The following is a 27,434-nucleotide window of genomic DNA, read 5'->3' as shown; positions in this document are numbered from 1 at the left end:
CAGCTTCATCATGTTCCTTTAACATCCTTCAGCACTCGTATCATAATTATACCAGGCAAAGAACCTATAATTGATTTAAAATGATTAAGGAAAAAGTGGCATTAGATCCTATGTACGAGTTTCACTGCAGAGATCCCCTAATCATATAACGTACAAAGAAACAGATGAAATATGAGCCTGATTTAGACCAGTATGGTGCCATAATTAATGGAGCAAAACTATAATTCTCTTAAAATAGACTAATATTGTAGTAGATGTGCATTTATAAGGTTTTAAAAAGAATGTTCAGAACACCGAGTATATAATGCTGCAACAAGGATTGAAAAACAATTGCTGGGGGACAAGGAAAAACACAGGGTGCCCAGATAATGCTATGGCAAGTCTTAATTGCCATATACTAATTGCCGTATACTAAAGTATAATAGCATCTCACTTCTTCATCTCCAAAATGTATGTATCAGTTTCAATTCGAATACTATTGATGTATAAAATCAGGCAACTGGGTGGCACTACCTAACAAGCAGCTGTTTAGTCCCTCTTTATATCTTGTAGTTTTAGCATAGAAAGTTTAATATTTTTTATAAATACTACATAAGACCCAAAATGTATGAATGTGTATGTGCAAATGGGTGAATGAATATTTGTGAATGAGTATCTGTGAGTGGAGTGGATGATTGAGCATGTGTGTGATAGAATGGATGTGTAAGAGGGGGCAAAGATAAAACAGTGAGGCTGTTTGGGGCAAAGATGGCACAGGCATGCTGTTTGGGGACAAAGATGGGAAGTCATATGCATCCAATCCGGGTGCTGGGCAAGTCCCATGTGTGCAATATGGGTGCAAGTTTTTCATTTAATTTATATTATACTAATTTTTCTATTTGGCTGCGTGAATTTCTTTCAGCAAGAAAAAAAATGCAACAAAATACAATAAAATGAGGGGTGGGAAATCTGGAACTATTTTAATACACCACAGCGTAGAGTCTTGTGAAACCTTAATAATTAAAAGTGCTTAGTAAAGATATCATTGCAGAGAAATGAATCAAATAGATTTTAGATATGTCACATATAACTAGAATTCTGTGAATGACAAGAAGCTCAGGGGAAACCTGTGAAGTGCAAAGCATGGAAAAACCCACAGATGTTTAAGACAGCTGTTGAGTTCCCTCTGCCTTGTGGCGAGATATTGGACTGTGGTGTATTCCTGTAGATGTGAATTTCTTCTGTAAAATGTGTTTTGGATAGAGCTGTGAAATATTCCACGGAAATGTATTTGTTCAAAGTACTGTGGCGGAATCAGTCTGTGGACTATCCCACCAGATGTGAAGATCTCTCTAACAAGTGTGGAAAGAGCTGTGGACTATTCCATAAGATGCAGATTTCTTTGCAACAAGTGGTGTGGAGAGACATCTTTGTTAAATATTTTACTGGTTGTGAATTTCTTCAGTAAAATGTTTTCTGGATAGAGCCGTCTGTAGAATATAATTACTACCCATTAATCTTGCCCACAGAGGTGGCTCTTACAGAGAGTTGATTAAGCAGTTTGGGTCTACAAGCATTGGTGTTCCAAAGAATGGAGGGATGAGGCACAGACTTCTCATTACCTTTATAACACCATAATGTATCTTTATAAAACAGATCAAATGTTCCTTTGTCTGTGTCCATATATATATATAACTTTTCTATCACTTGTATAACAAGAAAGTGCACCAAACGTATATTAGTCCTCCTAAAAACCTTAAGCCACCTTTGCCTGTTCATATTAGTGAATCCTACCCAAATCCACATTATTTATCGGGTTGTGTTGTGATTTCCTCAGACTACTCACTAGATCAGCCAATATTGTTTCTTGTTTCTTTCTTATCTATCCAATTGCCACCTCCCTTGCAACAATACAGCCAATCCCATGCAAGTTCTGTCTTTCTGCGAATGCATGTATATTAACATCTTTGAACGAATAAAACATAATATACACTCATACGGTACAATCCAGAAAAATAAGAGAACAAAACAGGAAAAAAAAAAGAATTTATTTCTGTTCTCAGAAAAGTTATTAAACGTACATTTTATGATGTACCTATGTTTGACTATTCCAACTTTTTCCCAACATTTTTTCAAACTTTTTTATTTTAGTTTACAAAATGTGTTTTGTTAGCAGAATCTTTGAATCTGCCTTACTACCCCCCTTGCTGCCAGAGGGGCAAAATACAGAATATATATCACAGACTCCTCTGGCCGTAAAGGGGTTTATATCTGGAAAAATGTCCCACCTGTTCCCCTAAAAGCATCCCAAATCTGCCCCAAACCCTGTGCCCGCCCCATCTCCCACCCTTTAGAAAATAAAAATTAAAAAGAAAACTAAAAAGGTGCCCAACTACATTTCTCTAGCATTGCGTTAACTCACAAACGCGCGGTGTCAAAAAGAATAAAATAAAATCACATGTAGGTAGTTTTGTTTTTTTGTGTTAAAACTAAGCAAGAAATATGAAAGACATAAAATAGAAATCAGCAACCTATTTCCATGCTAAATGGGTGTGATCTCTGCAACAGGACTTTAAAAAAAAAAGTTTTTTTTTTGTTTTTGTTTTTTTTTAATAATAAACGTTATTAAACCCAGAACAACTTTTTGGCTGTTTGACATTTTTTCTTTGTTTTTTTCTTTTTTTTTTTTCCATTGTTTTTTTTTTTCTTTAGAATATACAAGAACATCCAGCATCAAATGTTTATCTCAAATATAACAATCGACGATACACGAGTTATGTGAAACCGCAGTGAATGTTAATAAAGCTGAGCACTTCCCTCTGTGTCCGTCTTCCATCTGTGCGAGTACATGCGATTTTTTGGTATCAAACGTGGATTTGTGACACATCATGTGCGTGCCTTTGGATAACTGCCAGTCAGGAAGATTTATCAGGGCAAGAAATGGCGTCCATGTACGAGATGAAAGGACGGAGTAATGTCCGACTACACAAAATGTGCAATTTAGCTCTGTAATGAGTGATGATTTGGTGGAGGGAAAAGCGGTTTCCAGAGCAATCTCTGAAGGACGGAGTGTTGTTGGAGTAGGTGATGTACAGGTGATATCTTGGATAGAGGTTAAAGCAACCTACATCTGGGGAAAAGAAATATTTGACAATTGGTGCAGAGGAAGGTTCAGCAACATCAGAAGTTTTAAATGCGATCTTGTCTAATAGAGGGTGCAATGTTTCAGAGGTTCTGCTGTAAGATCAATGTTTTATATTTCACTTGAGTGAAAGATGTTTGAAATAAGCCCAGATAACTGTGGTGGAACAATGCTGTTGAAGAAACCAATGCCTTTGGATAGAGTGATGTCTTGAGGCTAGGGTCTGAATTAACGATGATCCAGTTGACAAAGCACCAACTCAAACAGTGTGGATCCTCAGAAAGCAAAGTGCTAGGTAGGGCATGTGATGACATCTAGGAGAGCAATGTACAAACAGGACATCTGAAGTTGGAAATCCCAGGAGAAATACAGCCATACATATAATAGCATAACCATCCCTCCACTTGCATATAGCACAACTCAACTATGGAATCAAATGTAGTGTTTCTTCAAGAGAGCCCAGCTTTTCTAGTTGCCAACAGCAAGGGATTGTCAAGATGCTGTGAGAAGTGTAGGTGGGAAATACCAAAGGGAGAAATGTCAAATAACCAAGAGGGTTCATAGGGCACAGGAAGGGGCAGAGTTCAGAGCTACATCTCCAAATGCAATGGAATATCTGGACATATCCAAAGAGTGCAGTCTGCGACAGGAGGAGTAGTTAAAAGACTGGAGAGCTGGATCTTTCCCCAATTTTCACCTCAGCTACTGGTTGGGGGAGCAACAGGAGGCCAACTCAAGTAAAAAAATATCATTTGAGGGATTGAACTTACAGTCTATGTTTTCTTTTATTTTTTGTGTGTTTCAATTCGCAGCTTATTTAAAGATGGCTGCTCCCGTGCAAATGGCAGCCACTTTTAAATCACCACTTCTTGATGCGGTAACCTATCCGCAGCAACCTGCCCCTCCCAAATTTTCTCTCTTCTTGTTAAATGGAGGGTGTGAACAAATCAGAATACGTTTGATAACACAGAGTGGAAAATGGTACGGAGAGGGGTGATGATCCTAGATGAAGTATTGGGGAGGCTTTAAGAGCCAATGTCACAAGAGGTCGTTCTGTTTGCTGCATTTCCACAGGGGCCGTTTGGAGTAAGAGGGAAAGGGATGGAATCTGGCTTTCAAGAGTGGAGATTCAGGAGCTGCTCAGTTGGAGGTATCGGAGTGGACACTGCCGGGTCCTTCCGTAGGGGAAGTCACAGACGAAGGGGTAGCTGCATCCTGCCACCCCCCATTAGCCTGTAAAAACACAGGGAACAATGTTGAGGGACATCACGTTCAATTAATGCACAGCAAAAAGGATATAACTAGTATTTACGTAACATTGAAAATGTAATAAAACACTCATCTGAGATAGAAATGCACAGCCTGCCAGATCTATACCTCCAGAGCATTCTCCAGAAATGAGACAATTGGACAAAATAATAACAATAAAACACATTCTGAGATCAAAGTTGCATTTAGAAGAAGCCAGCGATGAACACCAATAAAAGTGTATCCACTTGTATAATATGTTGGGTTCAGAAGAACATTTTGAGACAATATGTCATACAGGTGTCTAGATGATTTACAAATGAGCATACAGCAATAAATAAGAAAATACATTTCCTTATGAGAAAATGAATGTAGCAGCTAGTTAGAGGTCTACCTAGTTACTGAGAGTGAACACCTGTCTTGGAAAGGGCAGGTCTTCAGTACATACACCAGTGATAAGCTACCTCAGTTTCCTTTTTTTGGGGAAGTGATGAAGTCCTGAAGGGATTAGTCCCATTCCAGATGCTATGGGACAAGCCAATATGATTAGATGCCCCGTATCTATAGCGAGGAGCTAAAGCAATCAAAGTACCATGCTTTGTCCTTGGTCCTCCACTGTTTCACGGGTTCCCCATACCAGTCATGTCCAAGCTGCATGAAATATGTGACCCTGGATTTTATGCTACAGAATACTGATTCAAGGACACTGTCTGGAGTTTTGGATCCACCTCTGAGTTGAACCTGGCAGCATCTCATTTCTCAGCCTATCATTTTATGGAGGTCATTCTTTGTAATGACAATGGCCTGGTCTTGTCCCCTCCTCATGCTTCCCATTCGTTTCACATCTGTAATTGCCATGTCACAAGTTCTTTCTTTTTCTGTTCTGCTTAGTTTAATAGCAGAAATGACTCACAATGTTACGTGGGGTAATTACAAACACATAGTGTGAGCAGGGGGATGCAGGATAGAAAGTAAAGTCTTTTATTTTCATAGTAAGTTACTTTGCACCTGTGATTTATAATAAATGTCCAAAGAGTAGTGACTTATATCTTATATCATCAAATGCCACAAAGGAAAGGCATCTTTCCCTAATCACTAGATCCCAAAAGCAGTATGTCTCGCACCTTACCTTACATCTTATAGAAAGTTCAAAATATAAGGTAATGGAATTTCTATAGAAATTTTTAGCATCCTTCAAATATGTGGTCTAAGGGTTTTATAATATAGGTTTTATGTTTCAAGATTATACTCTTTTTAGTGGAATCTCATTGTTTTTCCCCTATCTTCCTGCTCCTTGGCTTGCGGGACATACATTTGACTAAATGCATCTCCTGCTTACCATCGCACCTATAGAACGTACTCACCACCAGTGCTGGCTCCAGGGGAATATTCTGACAAGGACAGGTGTGCTGCAGCTCTGGAGCCACAGGAGCTTTTTAGTAGACTTGAGTATTTTTTTTGTGGAAACTGTAGAATGCAAATTAAAGTACTTACCAAGTACTTTAATTTGCATTCTTTGTTGGTGGCACAATATGGACAATACGCAATCCCTTTAAAAAGTCAATGTGAACTTCATTTGAAGCAATAAATTGCTTTCACATTGTAAAATACACCTCTATAATAAATATTGTTCATAGGAAGCAAACAATGTAACATATACAAATATATACTTAAGAGAGAGAGAGAGAGAAAACACATAAAAAAATATTTAGAAAGGTTTGCTACATGATTGTGCACACATAAGTGTGTAATATATATATATATATATATATATATATATATATATATATATATATATATATATATATATACACACATACAGTATATATAAACTCCATCCTACCTCAAATGTGTGTATAATGGCTGCGTTTCATCGAATGCATTGTATAGAAATGTATAACTATGTACCCCAACGGCTCTCTCGTTCCCCTCCGCAGCTTTGTGTGTGTTTTCACTTTGCTTATGTCCGATCTCCCCCTCCTCCCTACACTGTCACGGCCTTTGGATGGCGGATGGCTGATCTGAGAAATGTATTTGGATTGCTGTCCCAAATCTGCAGCCGCTCTTCCTGTGTCTGTCTTATTGATTTCACTTCATACGACACGGCTTGTCGCTATGAATTTACATGTCATTCCCAGCCGCGAGCACTGCCAGGAATACGTGTTCATCTCTATCCCCCTCCAAACAAACACACAAAATGCATCTGTGTGTCTCTGTACGTGAGTATATTTAAAGGTGTAGCAGGCATTGCACCTTTAAAAACCCATGCCAAATGATTCCGCAAGCAGGCTTTTTATTAGTATATATATATAGATAGATAGATAGATAGATAGATAGATAGATAGATAGATATGTATCTCGGAACATATGATTGTGAATCTTCCTAAAACAATACACACCTAAGGTATGGAGATTTACTATTTAGGGGGAAATTTATGCCCAGGTTTAAGCATGAAGATTTTGGATATATGAAGACATTGCACTCTTTAAATTTGCTGATATGCTTGTCCAGAAATAACAGGATTAAAACAGGCCGATTCCACGCTCGTTCTGCTGTGGCCATGCTATGTGTCACCTGTTTGGCTGTTTGCCTCGGCTGACTGTAAGTGGCCGCAGGTGCCACAAGGAAGCTGATTGTGTGTGACAGGCCTTGGCTCCAGCTGCCCGCGCTGAACATTATTTGTGGACAAAGCGCTGGCCGCTGGCGTCACCGGCACTGAGAAATAGGTGACCGTGAAAGGGAGAGGAGAGTGTGCAATGTGGCAGTAAGGGCCCTGTGGACTTGAAATAATTGGGGGGAGAAGAAACAAGAGGATTCTTTGCTTACACTGATGCCCTGCGGACTGTACATCTGATTCGCTGTCAGAGTCTCACTGTATCCGCCTGTCTGACTGATAACATGGCGAAGGGTATCCACCTGAAAGACAGGAAAAGTCCAGTGTGGTTAAAGGGGAACTGCAGTCACAGAACACTCAAATACTCAACTCACAAAAAAAGTGCTGACAGAGAAAGCGGACAGAGCAAAAAACAGAAAAAGAGGCCGTGACACTTGAGAAGAGATTAGAGAATTAGAGAGGGCAGTGGCGGACAAAGAGAGAGAGAGGATATCAACAATGAATACAGGCAAAAGGAAAAAATGGAATAAGGAAAACAGAGGAAAAAGGGAAACACAAAGACATAATTTTAGTTCTAAGGTCTAATCGGACCTGCAAGCTACAGAAAGAGACTTGGTGGAGGCCTAGTAAGGATAGAATAAAAAGTAAACGAATGAGATATTCACCACAGTAAGGGGGCAGAACACGGAGGGGTTATCAAAAAATAGGGAGAAGGGGCACCGATACTGAAACACTGAAAAGCAATGTCAGGGAAATGAAAACATTTGATAATACAATGTGGAGATGAGTTTAACCATTCGCTGCACAAATCATTTATTCATTCATCAACAACCCGACTCTATGGAGAGGAAGAAAATCTACTAATAAAGGTCTATTTGCACGTCATTGCAGAATATGAGGGTAAATATGAGTAAATAGCACTAATAATAAAGTAGGGAGTTAACTTCCACAGATTTTTTAATAAACCCATCCTGAGGTGGGGTTTAGTAAAAATACCCACAATGGCTTGAAATGGTCTGCAAGATCTTCAGCTAGAGCTAGTCATTACCTTGATTTGTGGTTAGCACGAAATCGTTTTTACTATGGACCAACATGTGAAATACTGGGAAAAGACACGCAACACTCTAATTTACATATTATGTTATCATGTATATGATCTTGGGTTTTCCTAAATAGCTACATTAGTTATACTATATATTTTTTTAGTTTGGATAACATGTATTTTATATAACTTAAATATATATATTTTTTTATTAATGTACATTAACAACATTCAGACAACCCCCCAAATTATATTCAGATAAGTAATATGAGGCTTTAAAGAGCATGGAAAATATGCCTGTTACACTTAATTGGACACAGATTAGGCTCTTAATTTTGTATCCGCATCTCTAAATATAAGATACGCTTTGCTTTGGTAGCCAATAGAGATGCAGAGCCCTGTGGGTTTGTTCACTCTAGAACCCTCCTGCCAACGTCCACTTTTCTGGTTAGTCCATTCTCATTTCCAGGCTTTCTTGTTCTGCTGGAATGTATGGACCACTCCATGTGTAACTTATCTGCACTGATTCTTTTAGGCTAAATGCTTACTTCCTATGACTGTTTAGAAATAGATATTACAACGTTGCCAGTAAATAGTCAGCACCCATGTCAATGCGTGCTTTCCTATAACTTGCCAGGAACCGCTATCCACTATGGTAGTGGGTGTCTGTCTTTTTGTATCTTATCTTCCAAACAATATACCTAGGCACACTGACATCCACCTAATACAGCCGCTGGTCCTCATGTGTACCAGGACTTCTCTATCTATAACTTGTCAACACACAAAGAAAATAAAGAAATATTACTGCACCCTATGCAGGATACACATCTGTATTGGGTGTAATGTACAACATGCATTCAAGGCTGCATATCAGAATTGTATGGTTCAGAATATGGAAGACAATGTATAGTAGTAACGTGGGATGCAATCTTTAGGGATTGCTGTACCATAAGCCCCCCATTCAACAGACCTTGCTCAGCATCCATATTTGATACCTGTACATTCACAGGAACGTACTAGTTTGGACAGAATGCTAGAAATGTGGATCCTTATACTGACAGCGGTTCCAGAACTCAATAAGGTTTATCAATACAGGGTTCTGCTATCGTACACCTCTAACCTGAACGGATTACTGGACAACCATCATTGTCAGTACCATAGTGAAAGAAATCCTTGGTGTGTCTCTGGTGAGCACAGGTTTGCTTCATAAAGCAGTCAGTTAGGTGGATTCAGATATAGTTGTTAGGAGAATCTCTAAAACACACCGCACTCTCCAACTCTACCACCTCAAACAGTGCTATGCTAGTGCAGTCTTCTCTTGGTAAACCTGCACAGGATTCTGTGTGTGCTACTTCTTTCACACCACCAAATGCTGCCAACGCTTTTCTCCACCCATGGCCATGTGACATCTGATGGTCCCTACCTGTGACTGTACGTTGGCTCCAACCTGGGCACCTTGGTAAGAATCCCCATTGAGAGACTGAACGCTCATGAACAAATCTCCAGAGTTTGACATGTTAAAAGAACTGGAAGAACCTGGAAAGGAAAGAGTGAGGCACCTGTATCAAAGAAAGTAGGAAGCTCCAACCTTGGAGACAGGAGGCCTGGCATGCACAGTTAAAGAAGATGATATACGCAGGAGCAGGAGAAAGGAGAGGTAACAGAAGAGTCAGTAATATTAGTTTATGGGGTTACAAGGCAAACTGAGATAGACAAGGATCCAATAAAGCCATGGAAAGAGAGATCTGTGAGTCAAGGAAGGTTAGATGAGGCTATGTTTAGTATGATAGTATATTTATTCTCAGCCGCAGAGGATTTTGTAATTTGTTAGGGTGAAAGATTTGTTCACTGAATTTGCATCAGTACAGATGAAATATCAGACCTAATATCATGGGTGCCCAAATTGGTAAAAAATACAAAAACATGGCCAGGTGATTAATTTATGCGAGACTGATAAACCCAGAAGTCACTTTGTCATGAATATTTAATGTAAACCAACACCCTCAACAGAGTATTCTGCACGGGTCCCTTTTAGTAACAGAGAAACTATATATACAAAGTATAAAAAGCTAAAAGACTTATGGTCAAGAAGATAACTAGTCTACCAAACTTCGAGCTTCTTTCTCGTATACCATTTCACACATTGCACTGTCTAGCACTGCACTCTTATCAGCTATAGTAACCATAGAAGACTCTACTGGAATATTGCTTTCACCTCCACCAAAATATTGTCAGTGATTTTGAATCAGCCAACATCGGTATATAGAGGAATTGAATGTAAAATACAAATTCTCTAAACCAAGAGTAAGCCAAAAATAATGATAACATCACCAATTCATTTTCTAACTCTAAAAAAACATTATACCACACATATATGTTCCTGACACAAATAGAGTTAATATCCTCAAAACGTAAAACCTGTAAACACTTCCATAGATGTACAAATCAGTACAAATGACAGAAAGACCACTATTATGTTGTACGATCTACTGGATTAGGTCTCCAATGACCTATGGCTCTTATCTCTCATAGTCTGTTATTTAAGCTTGCCTATATTTTATAAATTAAAACAAAAGACAAATCAGCTCAAAATCATACCTACCCTTGTTAACAGGTTGTAATCATCAGAACTACATTCTACTACTTAATAGTAAACCCACTAAAGGAAAATAAATGGAAAAATACTATAGAGCTTTCTCATCAACTTGAAACCGTAGCTGGATTAGATAACATAGGTGCTCGATATAGCTAGGCTCGCAACAAAATTTGTTTCTAATTCCGATCGGAGCTTAAAATATATATTTGGTAGCACCGTTTATCTGCCAGTCACCGTTTTTACATATTACACCGGTTCTTATATTCATTGACCAAAGTGATCTGTAAAATATTACTTATCATACTTCTGCCTTGATGTGTTGTTAGTTCCCCTCTTATTTGAATATGGAAAGTTCCCCCCTCTCTAAACCAGAGTTCAAGTCACTCAATTATTGTTGTCATTGCATAGTCTCATTTTTGGAGGCAAAAAGGTAATTTTGAGTTTATGCCTACTGCAAAGGTGATGGACTCATAGATCACTCATAGTCTCGTAGAGAAAAAGTATCCATTATTCCAGGCTTGGCCTCGGCTATCTCACATTCCTTGTATTTTATTTTTTTAATGGGCACTATTTATTACTTTCTTCCTGATTTTTTGCGAGGAAGAATATGACTTGGTTGTGTGTAGACACTACTAATGGCGGCAAGGATGTTGAAATACCAAATCACCCATAAGGTCACATATTGTGGGTGAATAAGTAAATACAAAGAAAAAACAGAGCATATGTGGCAAATCAATGCTAAGCCCTATTCAGGGGCAGAAGCTTCATTTTTAACATTTAAACACACGTTTTAATAAAACACACTGTCCTTAGAACAATAATGGTACCTATGCACACAGATGTACTATATGCATATACAAACACACATCTACATGTATGTGCATAAATATAATTTTCGTTTCAGAGTGTTCAAACTTTTTTCCATTAAAATCTGAGCTGGTGAATACAGAAAAAAGTTACATTCCAAGTACAGTGATCAGTGTGTTGAGACCGAAGAATTAAAGTTTCCTACCCCGAGAACCTAAATATCTCTCAATCCCAAGAACGAATTAAAGAAAATTGTGCTCTTGCTTTCTTACAAATCAGCATCATCCTAGCACCAAGCCCGCAACATGGACGGACATACATGGATGGATTATGTTAAACGAGCATCCAGAATGATAAATACCAACAATGGAGACCACGATTGAGTCACAAAACTGAAGAAGACCAAAGTCACGTGCACGTGTCCCTGTGGACCATGCATACTAACCGAGGTTCTGTGGTGAGAGGAACTGCATTTTGTTTTGAGGTTGAACAGCCCCGCGTTCCGTCTGTTTGCTTCCTGGATGAAACACAACACAAAACCAGCAATTTCAAGGATATCAACCCTGGCCTTGTCACTGCAAGGGGAAGCATTTATCTACAGGGTTAGCGAGCAAAATGAACAGCCTGAGTCTCAATGACTAAATGGCTTCCTGAATAGCAGGTGATCTGTAGACATTTATCATTAAGGGTGATTTCAGATGGAAGGGTCATGATTTTACTTCTTTAAACAATCTTATATTATTTAGATATGTATACTTACTTATTACCAATACTGACATGCTAAATTTTAAGTAGCCAAATATTTTCATATTTATATTACAAATTTTGGCCTAGGGGAAACATTTGCATCTTTTGATCACTTTGTGGCCAAATATGTTATTTTTGGGACATCAACATTATGTGCATATATTATTATTATTCAACTTTAGACAACTTTCAGTCTTCCACCAACAACAAGCAAGAGCATCATAGCCACACAGAAATCAATATGTTGCATTTTTCACCAGTCATTTTGCAAATTCACAAAAATGGAAAATGTAGGAAAAAAAATAACAAAATAATTGACACTGAATACAGGAATTAACATTGAGGGAAGACTAATGTCCCTTGAAGGTTGTTTTATTTTATTCCACCACCAGAATTCATAGAAGAATCATCTCAGAATTCATAGTGGATTTCAAACAGACACTAAACTGGAATATTGATTTAAGTGATGATGCTAGCGAGTAGCAGTGATGCATTCTGGTGTATTAACCGTGTTGAAGTCTAACAGTGTGGGTTTCAGATATCACGGCATATAGGTTTACATGGATCCGTGTCATCATCTACCCGTGCTAATGAAAAGGGCAACAACGATCTTGTGTAGAGATCCTGTTGGTGGTACTCGATGAAAGACATAAAAAATACACTGGGTACCCACAAAAAAAGGGAAAAATGGCTTAAACATAAATAGGGATTCCACAGTTAGCAGTAGGGCATGAATTGTCCAGTTATATAAGTTAAAAAGTATTGAAACGGAAATTGACTTAGATTTGTACCAAGGCATACAGATACCGTATGTGTTACATGGGGAATAAATCTGGTAAGTAACTGGCACACCTGTATCTCCTATACTACTACCTACATTGTACAGCAATATAAATGAGATTCCTGCAGTTCCACTTTCCCCAACTTACAAACATGGTTGTGAACGTTCCTGTTTGTCTACCTCTGGGAATCAAAACCTACCAGACCAGATGGATGCACAGAATAAGCAAGCCCGGGGTTATCTTGCATGTGCAATTATGTCTGTGTGTCTTGTGGAAAGATGTCATTATACGTGCTGTATGCTCCCTAGGGCTTATGTATCCACATTTCTCCAGAATTACTATACACAGGACTATGGGACTCCTATGAATGTCAAGTAACATGAGGAAAGAGGTAAACAAAGATGCATAGTTTGCAATTCATTTAGAACAATAATTAATCTTTAGTATAGAACACCGGGTTTTAAGTTTATCACGCTTCCTAATCTATTCAGCAAAATAAGCCACATAGTACCTTAATGTTTGTATATGTCTTCTGTCAAAGATCAAGCAAACACTACGAGATTCAGTGATTTAAGATTACATAAAATATACATTTGTATTATATGGAATGCTTAAGCATCTGGCGCCTTGTAAGAACATGTGCACCACTATATCATAAATCTACACCCAATGTAATAAACAATCTTGCTGTCTAAACAACTTCCTTCTACTATTTGATGGTAGCGTTATCACTAGTGATGTCACGCTAACAGGCCTGTAATACCCAGGCTGCGATCTTATTCCCTTTTCAAATAATGGCAGCACATCTGTGTTCTACCAGTCTTACAGTGCCGGGGGTGAAGATGATTGGCTACTAATAATTATGCTCTCAAATCCTGCAGTGTACGCCATCTGGACCAAGTGATTTATTTACATCCATTTTATTCAGTTGTCCTTGGAAATTTAGAGTTGGCTAGTTAATGGTTACAGTAAATCCAGTGATTAATATAACAAACAAAAATTATGTATTATTTTGAGTTACATACAGAGAAATATGATCCATTGTAAATAGGGGTGTTGCTGTACATACTACAAAATGAAGCAGAACACGAAGATACAATGGCTGCTCCTCTGGTACAAAGCATACGTTGGTAGTACAAACCACTATGTTAATATAACCCCAACAAAGGGACACTGCTGTTTGGTTATTTTAGCTGGTAATTTGTATATGTATGGCTGGCCATATATGATATTGCAAGGCCATTACATGATGCAACCTCTAATTATGTGATCACCAACCCCCAAAATAACCATGTAATTTGTTGAATTATTTATTTAATGTGATTTATGAAGAATGAACCCCCCTCTTCAATTTCTTGATTGATACAGGCATTCATTAGTTAATCGCATCCAGCTCCTCCCCCTGCAGACTCTACTGAAAGCATGGAACATACCTCAGTATGCTTCCTGTACAAGTTCAGTGGAACGCCCATTCTAATCAAGATGAGTGGCAGCAGCCAATCATTTACAGGCTGTGAGAACATGGACCTCAATGGTCATGTGACAGATGTTTACATATGAATGCTTCCTGCTTTGAGTGGAGGCAACCAAGTGAGCAGGGCAATGCGATGAAGTCTTAACTCTAATAACTAAAGAATACCTGCTCCAATATGCATCCAGTGCATGAAAAAAGGACGAAACGTGCATTCACAATTACAATAAAATTTTGGGAACTGGGGACTGTTTCTATAACTAAAATACAAATTTTGGCATATTTTGTATTTTTATTCAAATTTTATGTACATTCTATACGGTCTTTACTACTATGTGAAGGACGCTCTTATACCTAGAGAAATACCACCGACAAATGCAGAAAAAACACAACACGTAGAAACAACTTGAATTTTCATTGTAGTCAAAAGTATTCCACTACTTCAGACTCAAGCACCGATTTCTAATTTCACAACCAACAGAACACAATATGTGGACAAATTGCAGCCAGAGCACAAGGATTTGTAATTTCACATGTGGATGAAAATAGCTATCCAAAGACAAGGGACTCGAATGTTCTGTTAAGTTCTATACATGTCTAAAATAATGCTATAAAACAGATTGTCACAATATTTTTATTTTGGTATATTTCTAAATAAGTCTGCTTTTAGGTTGGTCTAGTATGGAACAACCCATCGTCAACCTTCCAAATCTAGCATGAATTTTAATGTAATTTTTTGTATTTGAGAAGACTTAGCCTGCTATTTTGTTACAGAGGTATTTCATTAAATTAAATTTATTTGGGCTTACTGTTACTTCAGTGAATTATCATTCACAGCTATAATAAAACCATCCACTGGTGCTTTTCATTAAAAACAAAACCGTATTAAACAATTAATTAGACATTGATCAATTAGCCACATTAAAGACACTACTGAAAACTTAACAATCCTAACAAGGATGTTTTTGATATGTTGCAAGTTCAGACGCTTTCTTGTTGGGTGGGGGTTGGATGGCTAAAGCTGATCATGCAACATCCTTCAGTAACATGGAAGACATTACTTTCGCGAGCCACTAGTAGGCCGCTACTAAATTTGGTCTCTCGGCAGGAGAAACAAAATACTCCTCCTATGAGTTAGAAAACAGATAGAAAAAATATTTCTCTTAAATATGCTCATGGACAACCTAATTACGGCATACTTTAAGAAGACGTTAAGACATTTTTATGCTTTAGCCTTAGAGTCATAATATGGAGGAGTGATACTTTCAATACTGATACTAACAAGCAAGCGCCTCTATATATTCAATATAACATTGCTCTTATGTAATAATTTATCAGGCAATTAATTGTCTCATTTTATATTCTGTACACAATGAGGGTTTATACATAAGGAGCAACTGTGATGAAAGGAGCAATCAGCACAAACATTCTAGTAAAAGGCCCAATATACACAACAGATAATGCCTAGTATACTGTAATGTTAAAACTCTCTAAAAACTTTCTGGCCTAGTATCCGAGAATATTTTTCTTAGTCTCATGCATTTAGGAAAAAACTTTAAATCTTAAAAATTGTTAAGCTTTAGCAACAGCCCAATAATAAATCCTTTCATAACAGACACCAAGGTAAATACTACTTTATAAACTGCCAACCTCAATAAAAACACGTAGAAGACCTTCACCCAGTCCCACGGCAACACTACTTTATACACTTATATAAAGAGGGACACAGCACAATCAGACGATCAATACTTTAGATTATTACAACTTAATCAATACAGTTTTTATTAGGTCACAAACCACAAGCTCACATTCTGCAACATTACATGAACAAAGATTATCTTTTCATTAACTTATACCAAGAACTATAATCTACCTACGCTAGATTTAGCAGCATATTGTACTCTTGAATTGGAAAGGGCGATGTTATAAAACACCAGAAAATCAAACTATATATGTTGTTATATATAATTATTTGTAGGCCATATTTAAAGATGGAGTGGGACGAGTGCTTACGTGACAATCAGCAACTTAATAATATGGGAAACACATCTTAATAGGGAAGATTAATTAAATGGATCCAGAGAACAGGATGCATGTTTACTATGGGATCAGCTGAGATCTGTAACAAAGTAATTGCTTATTTTAAACAACAAAACTAATTTTATTAAACTGTAAAGTGTAGGATTAACAAACATGACTCATCTGATTTCATCACAGCGGTAGAGTTATCATCCTATTTTCTCCTCCACCAGTCACCGTCATTCTAGAAGACTGTCTATCCCACTTATCACATTTTTATTTGAACTTGTTCTGATCAGCACCACGTTTTTATAGACTTAGTCTGTGCTCTGGAGAAAGGCCGGTTTCCTTTAACTCAGCTTTTACAGAGATCATTAGCCAAAGGGTTTCAACAAGTAATCAAACATCTTCTAGCGTCGTATTTTCTTGACCCAAGCCTATAGGGCAGGTCCACCATGTCATCAACGTACAGAAGAAAACAAAAAGTTGGGTATGCTTCCCTTTAAATGTCGGGTATCACACATATGCCTGACTCCAACCCCACTGCTTCCCGCTTCTAATTTACTTTTAGTGAATGTCTCTCTATAAAGGAGGTGTGAATTGGATTGGATTATTTTTTTTTGCAAGAAACCCAATTGCCACATGATAAGAACGTAGGACCTGATCTGTTGTTGCCATCGAAAGGGTAACATAATTTTCAAAATGTCTGTGTTTTTACATATTTAAACCTTCAAAGGAAAGAAAGAAAATGTGCAGCTTCTAGTTTACCAGATTTATTGTACGTAAGATTTTTCTTCCCAAATACATCCAGATTTAAGGATAAAGTCTATAATAGGGGGCCAGTATGTTTCATTGAAAGACCTTTTCATTTGCCTAGAAGTCATTCAGGGCACTGGCCAAGACCGTTTTCCACAGATTATTTTTTAAAACAAATACAAAAAAATCCCTTAAAAATCACAGTTAGCAAAGCAATACGAATTAATTTTAAAAAACTAACAGTAAACGCCAAAATAATATCATCTGAGTATGGTGGGAATCTAATCTGAAAAAAACAAGCAAGGTAAAGCAAAGAAAAGACAAACAAAAAGCTAAAATAATACAGAGAAAGACAAAGAAGACGAGGACCAGAGAGACGGACAAGGGAGTACAAGAAGTGTGCGCAGGATGGGTACTGGTAAGAGATGGAAGAAAAGTTGAGATGTAGGAGAAAACAGAGCGTATCAAAGAAGGCTTGGAGGTAAAATGACAAACAAAAAACTGCAACAACCAAAAGAAAACAAAAAAACATAAACTAACCAGCAGAACTGGGAGTTGAGGGCGAATTGGCTTGACTTCCGTGAACTGACACATTGGTAGCAGTCACAGCTGTTTTGGCAGCATAAATATTGGCTTCCTCTTGAAATTTACCTATGTTCTTCTTGTAGCGGATTCGTTTATTTCCAAACCAGTTTGATACCTGTGGTGATATAAGGTTTGTAGAGTTATTCCAACGTAATTAAGAGTGAAACAATCCCAAGGAACCTGTGTATGTTGTGAAGATTCAAATGCTACGGCAAGAGGATGTTACAACACTAATGCAGTTAACCAAGACGTGGTGGTAACAGAAAACGACTTCGCGGCCCACGGGCATTCATTATTTCAGCAACTTTCACATTTTATTGTTTAGGTAAAAGCAAATGTTACACATGCTCTAGAATGTTTTGTGGAATAATCTTTATAATTGTTTATTGTTTAATTGTGTGCATTTATAGAAAATGTCCTAACCATTGCTAGTGTCTAAAAAGGTGCCCTCAGACAACTTCAAATACTAGGTTCCTATGCCACATCCTAGGATGTAGACATGGTTTTCTCGAAGTGGGGCATATTACGATAATCAATGGAAGATTAATAAAAAGTAAACAAGTGGAGTGTAAGATCAACTCAGTTTTGCTAAAAGAGAGCGAGCCCTCCAATCTCTCCCTTACTGGTATCGTGCCAACCAATTTGGCCAACATTCTTCCTGGAATTGGAAGTGATGCACGGTGAAACCATCGAAGGAAGTAACTTATTCAGGGGCTCACCCACATATATGAAGCCTTGTTGTGACTTGGGGATGCAGTAAACATTACATGACAGCGCTGACACAAAGTAGAACTAAAGACAGAGCTCCATATTATTCTTGGATATAGATAACTGTACAGAAGCGGTGTTTTGTGCTTAGAGGTGGCTTTGTCTGGAATGTATGTACAAACAATGTATTAGTTGGAGTTGCCCGGGCTTGTCAGATTTTTAAATGTTGCTCAAGAACGAGGCAAATTAAGCACAAAGAACTCCAGACCTCAACGATTAGCATAGGGAATTCAATACACTATTAGAGAACGGATGAGCCTACTGCTTGTGTTCTAGATGTATATTTAAATTGTAGTTGGCTAATATGTTATATTTACTTATATAATACACCCATGCCATAGACAAAGGGAGTTCCTAGGTACTGGTATTAACGTCCTTTCAATGCCTTGGTTGTCCTAAAATAAAGGAGACACAACCTCAGTCCTCACCATACACCAAACATGGTTTTTTCATGCCCTGGGTCTGTGTCACCTTTTTCCCATGGAGAATTTATAAGCTGGAGGCAGTTAAACCCCCAAAAATAGAAAGCGGCTGAAGGCTGGAATGATGTTATAAATAGTGTTTAGTTTGGGGTCAATGTGCTACCTCATTTCTGCAATACATACTATGAGAACTTTCATAAAACACAGAAACTTCAGAGAAATTTCCCAGCCTTGATAGTTGTGTAGTGCTGAGCACACTGATCAGTTATATATTCCATGAATACTGCAGCCTAGCGTACATCTGAATCCTGAAAGTAGCATTTGGTACATAAGCAACCAATTGGAGGTAAAAATGTGTAAAAACAAAAAATGCATGTCCCACAGAACTGGTATACACCGAGCCTAATGATTACATGAGAACCACAGCAAATTTTGCTTGTAATGTATGTCGTCACATTTGGGACCTTCTTCTTTTGTAAACGCATTTTTTAAATTTGCTCTATAGCTTTGAGGCAACTGTTTCTTTTAAGGTGAACTTGCAGTGCTCTGGAATCTGCATTATCGCCACAGCACTGGTGGGGAAATTAGCATTTTGGCTCCTTGATGGAGATATGTTTAAGATTTGGCATGAGAAACTTGGCCAACCTGCCCGTTACCTGTGACACTGTGATACCACACTTCTTGGCTAGCTCCTCTTTGGCCTCCTCACTGGGGTATGGGTTGCTGAGGTGGGAATAAAAATACTCGTTCAAAATTTCTGTAGCTTGCTTGTTGAAGTTTCTTCTCTTCCGTCTGCAACAAAAGATCAGCATGAGTCCTGAGAACACACAGGAGTCTATACACACGGCTTTAGTAAACAGTGAACTGGTAGGCGAGATGAAACATCATAAGTGGCCAAGATATCCTATAGCTAAAAAAATGCTGAAATCCATTGAATGACAATTTACTGATTTATCTATGCATTTTCTTACAATACATAGTTATACATAATAAAGTCAGCTCAAATGTTTCATCTTACCTAAAAACTCAGATTGCTGAATACACCCAATTAAGTAGAGGATGGGGTATGGTGCATGTAAGTGATATTTAGTGTTGACTGGGAGGAGTGCATGTTGAAGCAATAAGGGCTCGCACACACTTTCAGAATTAGATTAAGAAACCACGACTCAGGGTAGGCACATGATCTTATAGACCAGTAACATGTTTCCTGCTATCTGCATCCCTGTCTTCATGTTTGTCTCTCTTTCTTTTGTAGACTAGGCCTTCCTCCCATGAGTACACCAGTCCTGTCATCTCCTCTTACGGGTATAAGTAGTTGTATATGCCTGTCAACAGTATAGTGGAACAGACATCATTTTGTTCTTCGTTACTCACCGTGCATCCAGGAAACGGGAGCGCAGAATCATGACTGCTTCACATGTGCTTTGTTTGAGTTGCATCTGAATTGAGCTGAACTTTCTGTGGATGATTCCCACCATACGTTCAATCTCCTTGGGTGATATGGGCCTGGTCCGGCTCTGCTCTCTCAGTAAATTCATCACGTGGGTGGTAAACTCATTACATGCCTACAGACCGATGATCAAGACAGGTGAGTTAATGCAAGAGTCCCAAAATGCTTAAATAAACTGATAAAGGGTGATCTGGTGAGGTAGCAAAAACTAAATAAAAAAATAATAAAGTTAAAATAAGCGTAGGTGTCCCTTCCTAGCGAGATCATAATTCTGGGTATTATTTATTAAAGGAGTTGGCAGAAGAGTTTGCAGGAGATTTGAAGTTAGCTCTCTGACTATACGTTATGAAGAGTCGACACTAGCAAGGTTCTTCAGCGAGAAGTGTTGAGCTGGACCTATACAATGCATAATTAAATGTGTTAGGAAACTTTGAAGAAATCTTGCTATCTAACGTTACTTTTTACATCAAACTATCCAAGCTCTTACTGCAGTAGAAGCTCACTGGGGTTAGAACATAATGAAGAGCCTTCTACCCCTCTATCTATTGCCTCCTACGATTTGCTTTGCAGCACACTTACTCTAGCTCATGAACCGCCAGGAGGCGACTAGCAAGTACAGACATTGGATACATGCCATATTTTGTCAGGTATTGCTATATGGCTCCTGGAACTTTAAAAAGGTAGTATCAGGCATTTGGTAACTACAAGAAGCCCATACAAATTGGAGTTTAGTAGTCAGTAGACTTGTGCATTCTGATTCAAATTCTGTGATTCATACAAATACTGAAGTGGACAGAAACAAGGTCCTTTCACGAATTAAAAACGCCCCCCAAAATTTGTCTGACTCGTTTGTGGTCTATCTGCACATGTCTAGTATTCAGTTCCAATTTGCCTCTATGAAAAAATAGGGAATGTTTCATTCTCTAAAGAAAACAAGTATAAGTAGTTAATTTTAGATAAGAACTAGAATTCAAGAAACAATTTAGGTATCCATGTCCTTCATATATAATACATGGATATAATACATTCAAATACATAATGGTAAGTAAGCTTAAAATATGTACACATGGATACCAGGGGGTATTGTAAATTAGCAGCTGGAAAGCTAAAGGCACTAAGTATCCAGATATAGCTTGGAGCCTAGCCCTCCCTCATTACTCTTCCAGGGGGCTCATGAACATACCGTGGCAATCATCACAGAGAGTCCTAAAACCACCCTAGCATGAAATAATTCGCTGAAATGTACATTGTTTTTTTTTTTAAATGTTAAAGGATACTTTTTATTTAACAACGTACAGAACAATTCTCTAATTTCAGACAGAATTATGATTCTTGGCCCTCATTTTGGAGCTGTGGAAATCCATTTGTTATTGTAAGAGACCTGGCACCTAATGGGGCTACCCTCTAATTGACTGGAAGGTTGTTATAATAACTTCATAGCCAATAGGAACAAGCAGGCTGCTGAGTGACCATAGCGGATGCATTTATATAATAACTTCTAGGCAGATCTAACTGGGAATTCCAGAAGAAGGCAGTCCTGCCGCTATCAAGTCCTTTTTACAACTGAAAACAATTAGTCCATTATGTTCTAGCCACAAAGAATTTTAGTTTAGTGTCTTAGTAAGGTACACGTGCGAGCATAATGTACTCACAAGCTGAATGTATGGTTTAAGGATTTGTTTTATGGGGCAGACCAGATGGACTGCACCCCAGCATTAAATACCAGTGAGGTCCATGTTACCTGTTCATATTTCTCCAACTCTGTGTGATAGATCTGTCTTATCTGGGAGAGTTTGGCTCTGTAATCAGAATGTTCCACTGAGTTGTCTGATCCGGCTCCTCCTGATGCAGCAGCAGCTGCTGCCGCTGCTGCAGAGCCTCCTCCTTTCTCTGGACCTGCAACTCCTTCCGCGAGTAGCATGTTATCTAACCGCATAAGCTGGGGATCTGCTGGTTCCTCCTCCTGTGCGCCTCGAATACTGAGCACTGAAAGAAGAGAAAAGAGGGATTTTAATTAAATATATATTTTGCATAATTTATATAAACATTTTAATAACAATCAAGCTGTAATATTAAAATTCTACATGCAACACAAAATGAATCTATTGTCCATTATGCTGCAAATTTCCACATATAAAAATATTTTTAGCCTTTACACAGAACACTAAAACATGGTATGTTAGACTTGTGCGTTTGGATTTGTTCAAAACTAAATTTGACAAATTCTGTTTATTCGTATAAATGTCTGAAAATGAGGCGGGACCCCAAGGAAAACAAGGGAGAGGGGGTCCAAATATCTGTTTGCATTTTGTTGCTTTCTCATTCACTCTCGCTCTCTCAATGTCTCCCTAGCTTTTCCACCGACCCCTTCCATGTCCATGTCTCTTTTTCCGCAGCTCCGCATCTTCTCTTGCCTTTTCTTGTTCTTGTCTTCTTTCTTCGTCCACTTTTCCCTGGCATCAGCTCCATTAATAAAGCCTCCTGGACTGCTTTAGCAAAGAGCAGAGCCTCCGCGCACACTCTATCCCCCTATTGGAGGAACAAGGGAGATGCTGTCCCCGTGGCTCCGCCATTTTGCACTGGACTCTCTTTCTCGGTAGATCCATCTGCATTATTCTGGCCCCTTGGAGTACCTCCTAAAAAGGGCGGGGCCACAGAGTGCACCACGGGGGCAACCTCTTTTGCATGAGGACTCTAGGAGGCCAAGTTAACAGAGCTGATACCGCAGAGAAGTGAATGAAGACAGAAAACCAAGATGAGGGAAGAGAGGAAGAGGAGCCGAGTAAAAGGAGACAAGGACACAGACGTGGTCGCTGGAGAAGGTAGGAAAACATTGAGGGAGCGTGTGAGAGCGTGAATGGGAGTGAGTAACAACAAATTTTGTTTTCAAATGGAACAATCGAAATTTCATCCTACCGATTTGGCAGGAAACAAAATTTGTTCAAATTGTTTGTGGTCTACTTACACAAGTCTAGTATCTGTACAGAGTGCTGGGAAAACCATGAAGACTGGTAAGACACTTTTCCAGTTTTGGATTAAGAACCTCTTGGATCCCTAGGAGCATGCGTTCCAAGTGCACGTTCACATAAACACATACATACCAGCGCACGCACAAAAAGCCTGCCTCCTGGCTAGAGTATCCTGCCCAGTACAGCTACTGATATGTGGCTGCAGTGGGGGCTTTAAATTAATAGTTAAATTACCCCCACTGTATTAACCTCTACCATTTCCATTGGATACAGTAACACTTATGCACTCTTTCACCGAAGAACATATTGTAAACTTTTGTAGTTGACTATAGTAAATATATTTATATAATTAGTAAAGTTATTTTTATTTGATTTATTAAAGTCTTAGTCAAAATGCTTAACGAAGAAAGAAATGTTGTCCAACGTGTAGCTCCATGTCCTAGAATTCAATCACGTATTTTACAGTCCCCACTAGAGGTCTCCTTTTGGATTCATGAAACATCCTACGTTCATTCTGTGCCGTAGAACACCTCATTTCATGATTACACACATGCCAAGAGAAGACCTTTCTAAAATCAACTGACATTGATACTATTGAAATACAAACAGTTAAATAACTCACGTCAGATATTTAAATAATAAAGCTGAATGCATTAACCGGCTGCAATTAAAATCAGTGACTGATCCAAGAACCTTAACTGTTTCATTACAAGAGCAGTGATTGTTGCATTGCTTTAAAATTTGCTTAACCCTACTTTGAAAAGACTAATGATATCCCAGCTAAAGTTCATACAGGGATCCGATTTCCCTGCAGACAAAAAGGAAAAGGATCAGAAATTATTTAATGCTAGAATCCTTATCCTTATAAGCTTGTAATCACTTATGTATTGGTTTGTCTTGGCATGTCAGTTTGTTGCACCCTCTGAATGTATGTACCTTTTGAAGTGCTGTGTAAATTGTTGCCGCTATAAACATAACATATAATAATAATTATACTATACAAACTGCACATCCTCAGCACATAACAAGCAAAGGATCCTGGGTGTTGGAGTGCACTTTACATATTGAAAGAAATACATTACTAGTCCAAGAATATGCAGATACCTTAGTATTAAAATACAGCATACTATATGTTGGCATAATATCACAGAACAATAAAGTCAAAAAGTTTCCGAACATATCATTCTAAAGGAAAGCGATTGGTTAAGGAACAAAGCATAACCTGCTTTCAAATTACCCCCAGGGACAGGGCAACAAATATTTTTTTGCCATAAGGCAAACAAGGTACACTATATTGATGAACTATGACATCCATGGACCAGCACCAGCTATTACAAACGCAAGCTCATCAAAATATTAGCACTGGGCAAGCTAACAGTGTCTCAAGACTAATGCCGTTCTTCAGGAGGCCATATCCCCTGGCTATGGGCAATTGCAGCAATTTACCATTCAGAAGATGTGTTCAATTTATTGATACTTCCCACCGCTCAGCTCCATTGCTGGCGCTATGATATCAAGTGTGGGGGTGCAACAAGACAAGATGCATGGAAAGCGTTCCTATTAATTATCACAGAGAAGGGGAGTTAAGGCAAGAGCATTATATGTGTATTATATATATATATATATATATATATATATATATAAATAATGTTGACTCAACTTATCAGCATCTACTTACCTACTTATATCTACTGGTGTAATAATTGATTTTTTACAGCACATGTAAAGCTATAATCTTTGATGAACTAAACCAAAACGCAGTTTTGTGCCCTCTCAGCAGGCCTCTATCTGGCAGCCTCCTGTACACTGGCACCCTTTTGAAATGTTATTTGCATGCGGGCTGTGTGCGGCCCAGACCTCCCTTTCACAGGAAAATCTCCTATAACAGTGACGGGCAGAAAAAAAAAGCTATGAAATTGTAATTAAAACCAGGCTGAAAATGCTGGGACAAGAAAAAAAACTAAAATTTCTCAAGTCTCAAACATTCCCAAAGACTATCAGGGGATTTAGTTGGCTCACTTAGGGTAAAATAATGCTCACCAGGTTTAATAGATCACTTATGAAAGGAGAAATAAAATACGTATCATTAATACAGAGCCTTAAGGTATAAATGGTGCCATATTATGCATAGCAAGTGTCCAAACGGGGCAACTTTATTGGGGGCATGGTTAGACGTAGGACAGGACCGCAGATCTAACTTTACCCATCTGGCCACCCTGCAGCACTCTGGTGAAATAAGCTTTGGGGTGGCCACGTGGGAACTTTTGCAGTCACAGCTTACTGGATTGGTCAGGAGAAATCAAAGGATTTCCCCAACCAGCCCATGTTCCTCACCGTTTCCAAAAGTGGGACAGCAGGGGAGTTTGGCAGAACACTGCCAGGTGGGTGTTACGGGCATGAGTATGAGTACTGAGCACAGGACAGGAGACCTGCTCTATGCACTAGGCCCCCATATGCTCACAATCACCCTAGCAGAAATTCTGACATTTCAAAAATTATAGTAACTTCATTCAGTGTATACCTAAGCGATATGTTTAGTATTACAGAGGGAAAAAAATGGCTTCCTTTTGGGGGTTAGGCTAGCTCCAGATATACCTAAGGGGGAAGAAATTATGATACAGGAACCAACATGTGCAGCTTCTTTTTAATAAAGGCACTGGAACCATCATCTTAGGTAGGAAGATAAAGTGTTAAGTTGAATTTTTGTATAACCGAAACCAACTTGTGTGTATGTTCCAAAGTTCTAATAGCCTTTGTCTTCTTACTGTGGAGTGGAAAGTACACGCAGGTCATATATACAGTGTGACCGAGTGTTTATTCCATTCTCCACACAGGGCCTATGATGGATCGAGAGCTAACCGCTCCCCCCCGACCGGTATCGTTCCTCTGTTCCTGTCATTATCCATTCACTCGTTCACGTATCTGAAGACAATAACATACCAGAACAGACCGGCCGCCGCCTGCAGGAAACTCTCGTGTTGGTGTCAAAAGGGAGAAGGGAAAAAAAATCATAATTGTACAATAAAAAACCCCAGCAATTTACGCAAATTGCTATATCTGTATTTTTTGCGTGTTAGGAATAACATTTCCTTGAGGTGACGCGGATAAAGCTTTTCTTTCTTTTGAAGCCAAATTGCATGGGTCGTTCTCTGTGCCAATCCACTTGAGAAACACTAACAAAGGCCATTTCTGTGTTAGGGACGGATCGGTGGCAGCTTTTCATGAATACATGAGAATAATTTGGTCTGCTGCATGCTGAGAGCTGGGGCACAGCTCTACATACTGTATTACTGGCGTCTGCTGGGAAAATATCCAGACAGAGGAGAATGGAGAGGGGAGGGAGATTGGGGGGGATTAATAGTGAGATAAAAGAGGAGGGAAAAACGAACAGAAGAAAACCAGAGAGGGAGAAAAAGAAGCTGGAAAAAAAAACTAAACGTGAAGGAAATTTAATATATCAGACTAAGAAACATATCAATATAGGGGTCACCTGTATAGGACTGGTGTCATGGAAACAACATTAACAACACAGCAGCATCATAAATATCGTCACAGATACACCTAAAATCAGCATCAAACACACGCACACCGTGCCACTGGAGCTGAAAACCGTATGTACCTGGCATGCATCTGAAACCCCACGCACAGGGATCGCTCTTGGTACTTCAAGCCAGTAACAGCTGATAAAATGATGCCCGATTTGGCAATGGCCAATCCAGGCCTAACTAAGCACCTACAATAAGCCAATTGAACCATGTACAGTACCGGTATGTCAAGCAATTTATTATTATTGGTGCGTAAATAAAAATTGGCTCATAAAAGAAATATCTGAATTTACAGGATTAAAAATATTCATGACTGTGATGTAAACGCCGTTTATTGAGTTACTCTAGAAACTTCAAAACAATATCCACATTGTGTGAACACAGCTTGTGGATCAATGGTGGAAAAAGGTGATTATGGCCCAAGTGAAGCCATTTCTACTTGATTCCCACTTCCTCATCAGTATTCCACTTGTCCCCTTCATTCCACCTAC

At 38.6% G+C, this 27,434-nt stretch overlaps 1 protein-coding gene across 6 annotated transcripts in view; it reads right to left on the bottom strand.

The window, feature by feature from the left end:
• Nucleotides 1-3,899: 3,899 nt before the first annotated feature.
• The window catches only part of PBX1 (PBX homeobox 1), a 71,899-nt gene continuing 48,364 nt past the window's right edge, over nt 3,900-27,434 (bottom strand). The window contains exons 3-10 of one of the 6 annotated variants that reach the window (XM_053468739.1): nt 22,171-22,415; nt 20,354-20,544; nt 19,636-19,771; nt 17,745-17,904; nt 11,875-11,946; nt 9,450-9,562; nt 7,197-7,286; nt 3,900-4,354 (exon numbers count right to left, since the gene is read on the bottom strand). In XM_053468739.1, the coding sequence (XP_053324714.1) occupies nt 4,262-4,354; nt 7,197-7,286; nt 9,450-9,562; nt 11,875-11,946; nt 17,745-17,904; nt 19,636-19,771; nt 20,354-20,544; nt 22,171-22,415 (1,100 nt within the window). In that variant the 3' untranslated portion in view covers nt 3,900-4,261. The remainder of the gene's footprint in view (nt 4,355-7,196; nt 7,287-9,449; nt 9,563-11,874; nt 11,947-17,744; nt 17,905-19,635; nt 19,772-20,353; nt 20,545-22,170; nt 22,416-27,434) is intronic. The other 5 variants (XM_053468741.1, XM_053468742.1, XM_053468744.1 and 2 more) reach the window with 5 other exon arrangements.

This window comes from Spea bombifrons, chromosome 6 (genome assembly GCF_027358695.1).
Source record: "Spea bombifrons isolate aSpeBom1 chromosome 6, aSpeBom1.2.pri, whole genome shotgun sequence".
In the NCBI taxonomy this organism is placed as follows: domain Eukaryota; kingdom Metazoa; phylum Chordata; class Amphibia; order Anura; family Pelobatidae; genus Spea; species Spea bombifrons.
This window is presented reverse-complemented; position numbering and strand designations above follow the sequence as displayed.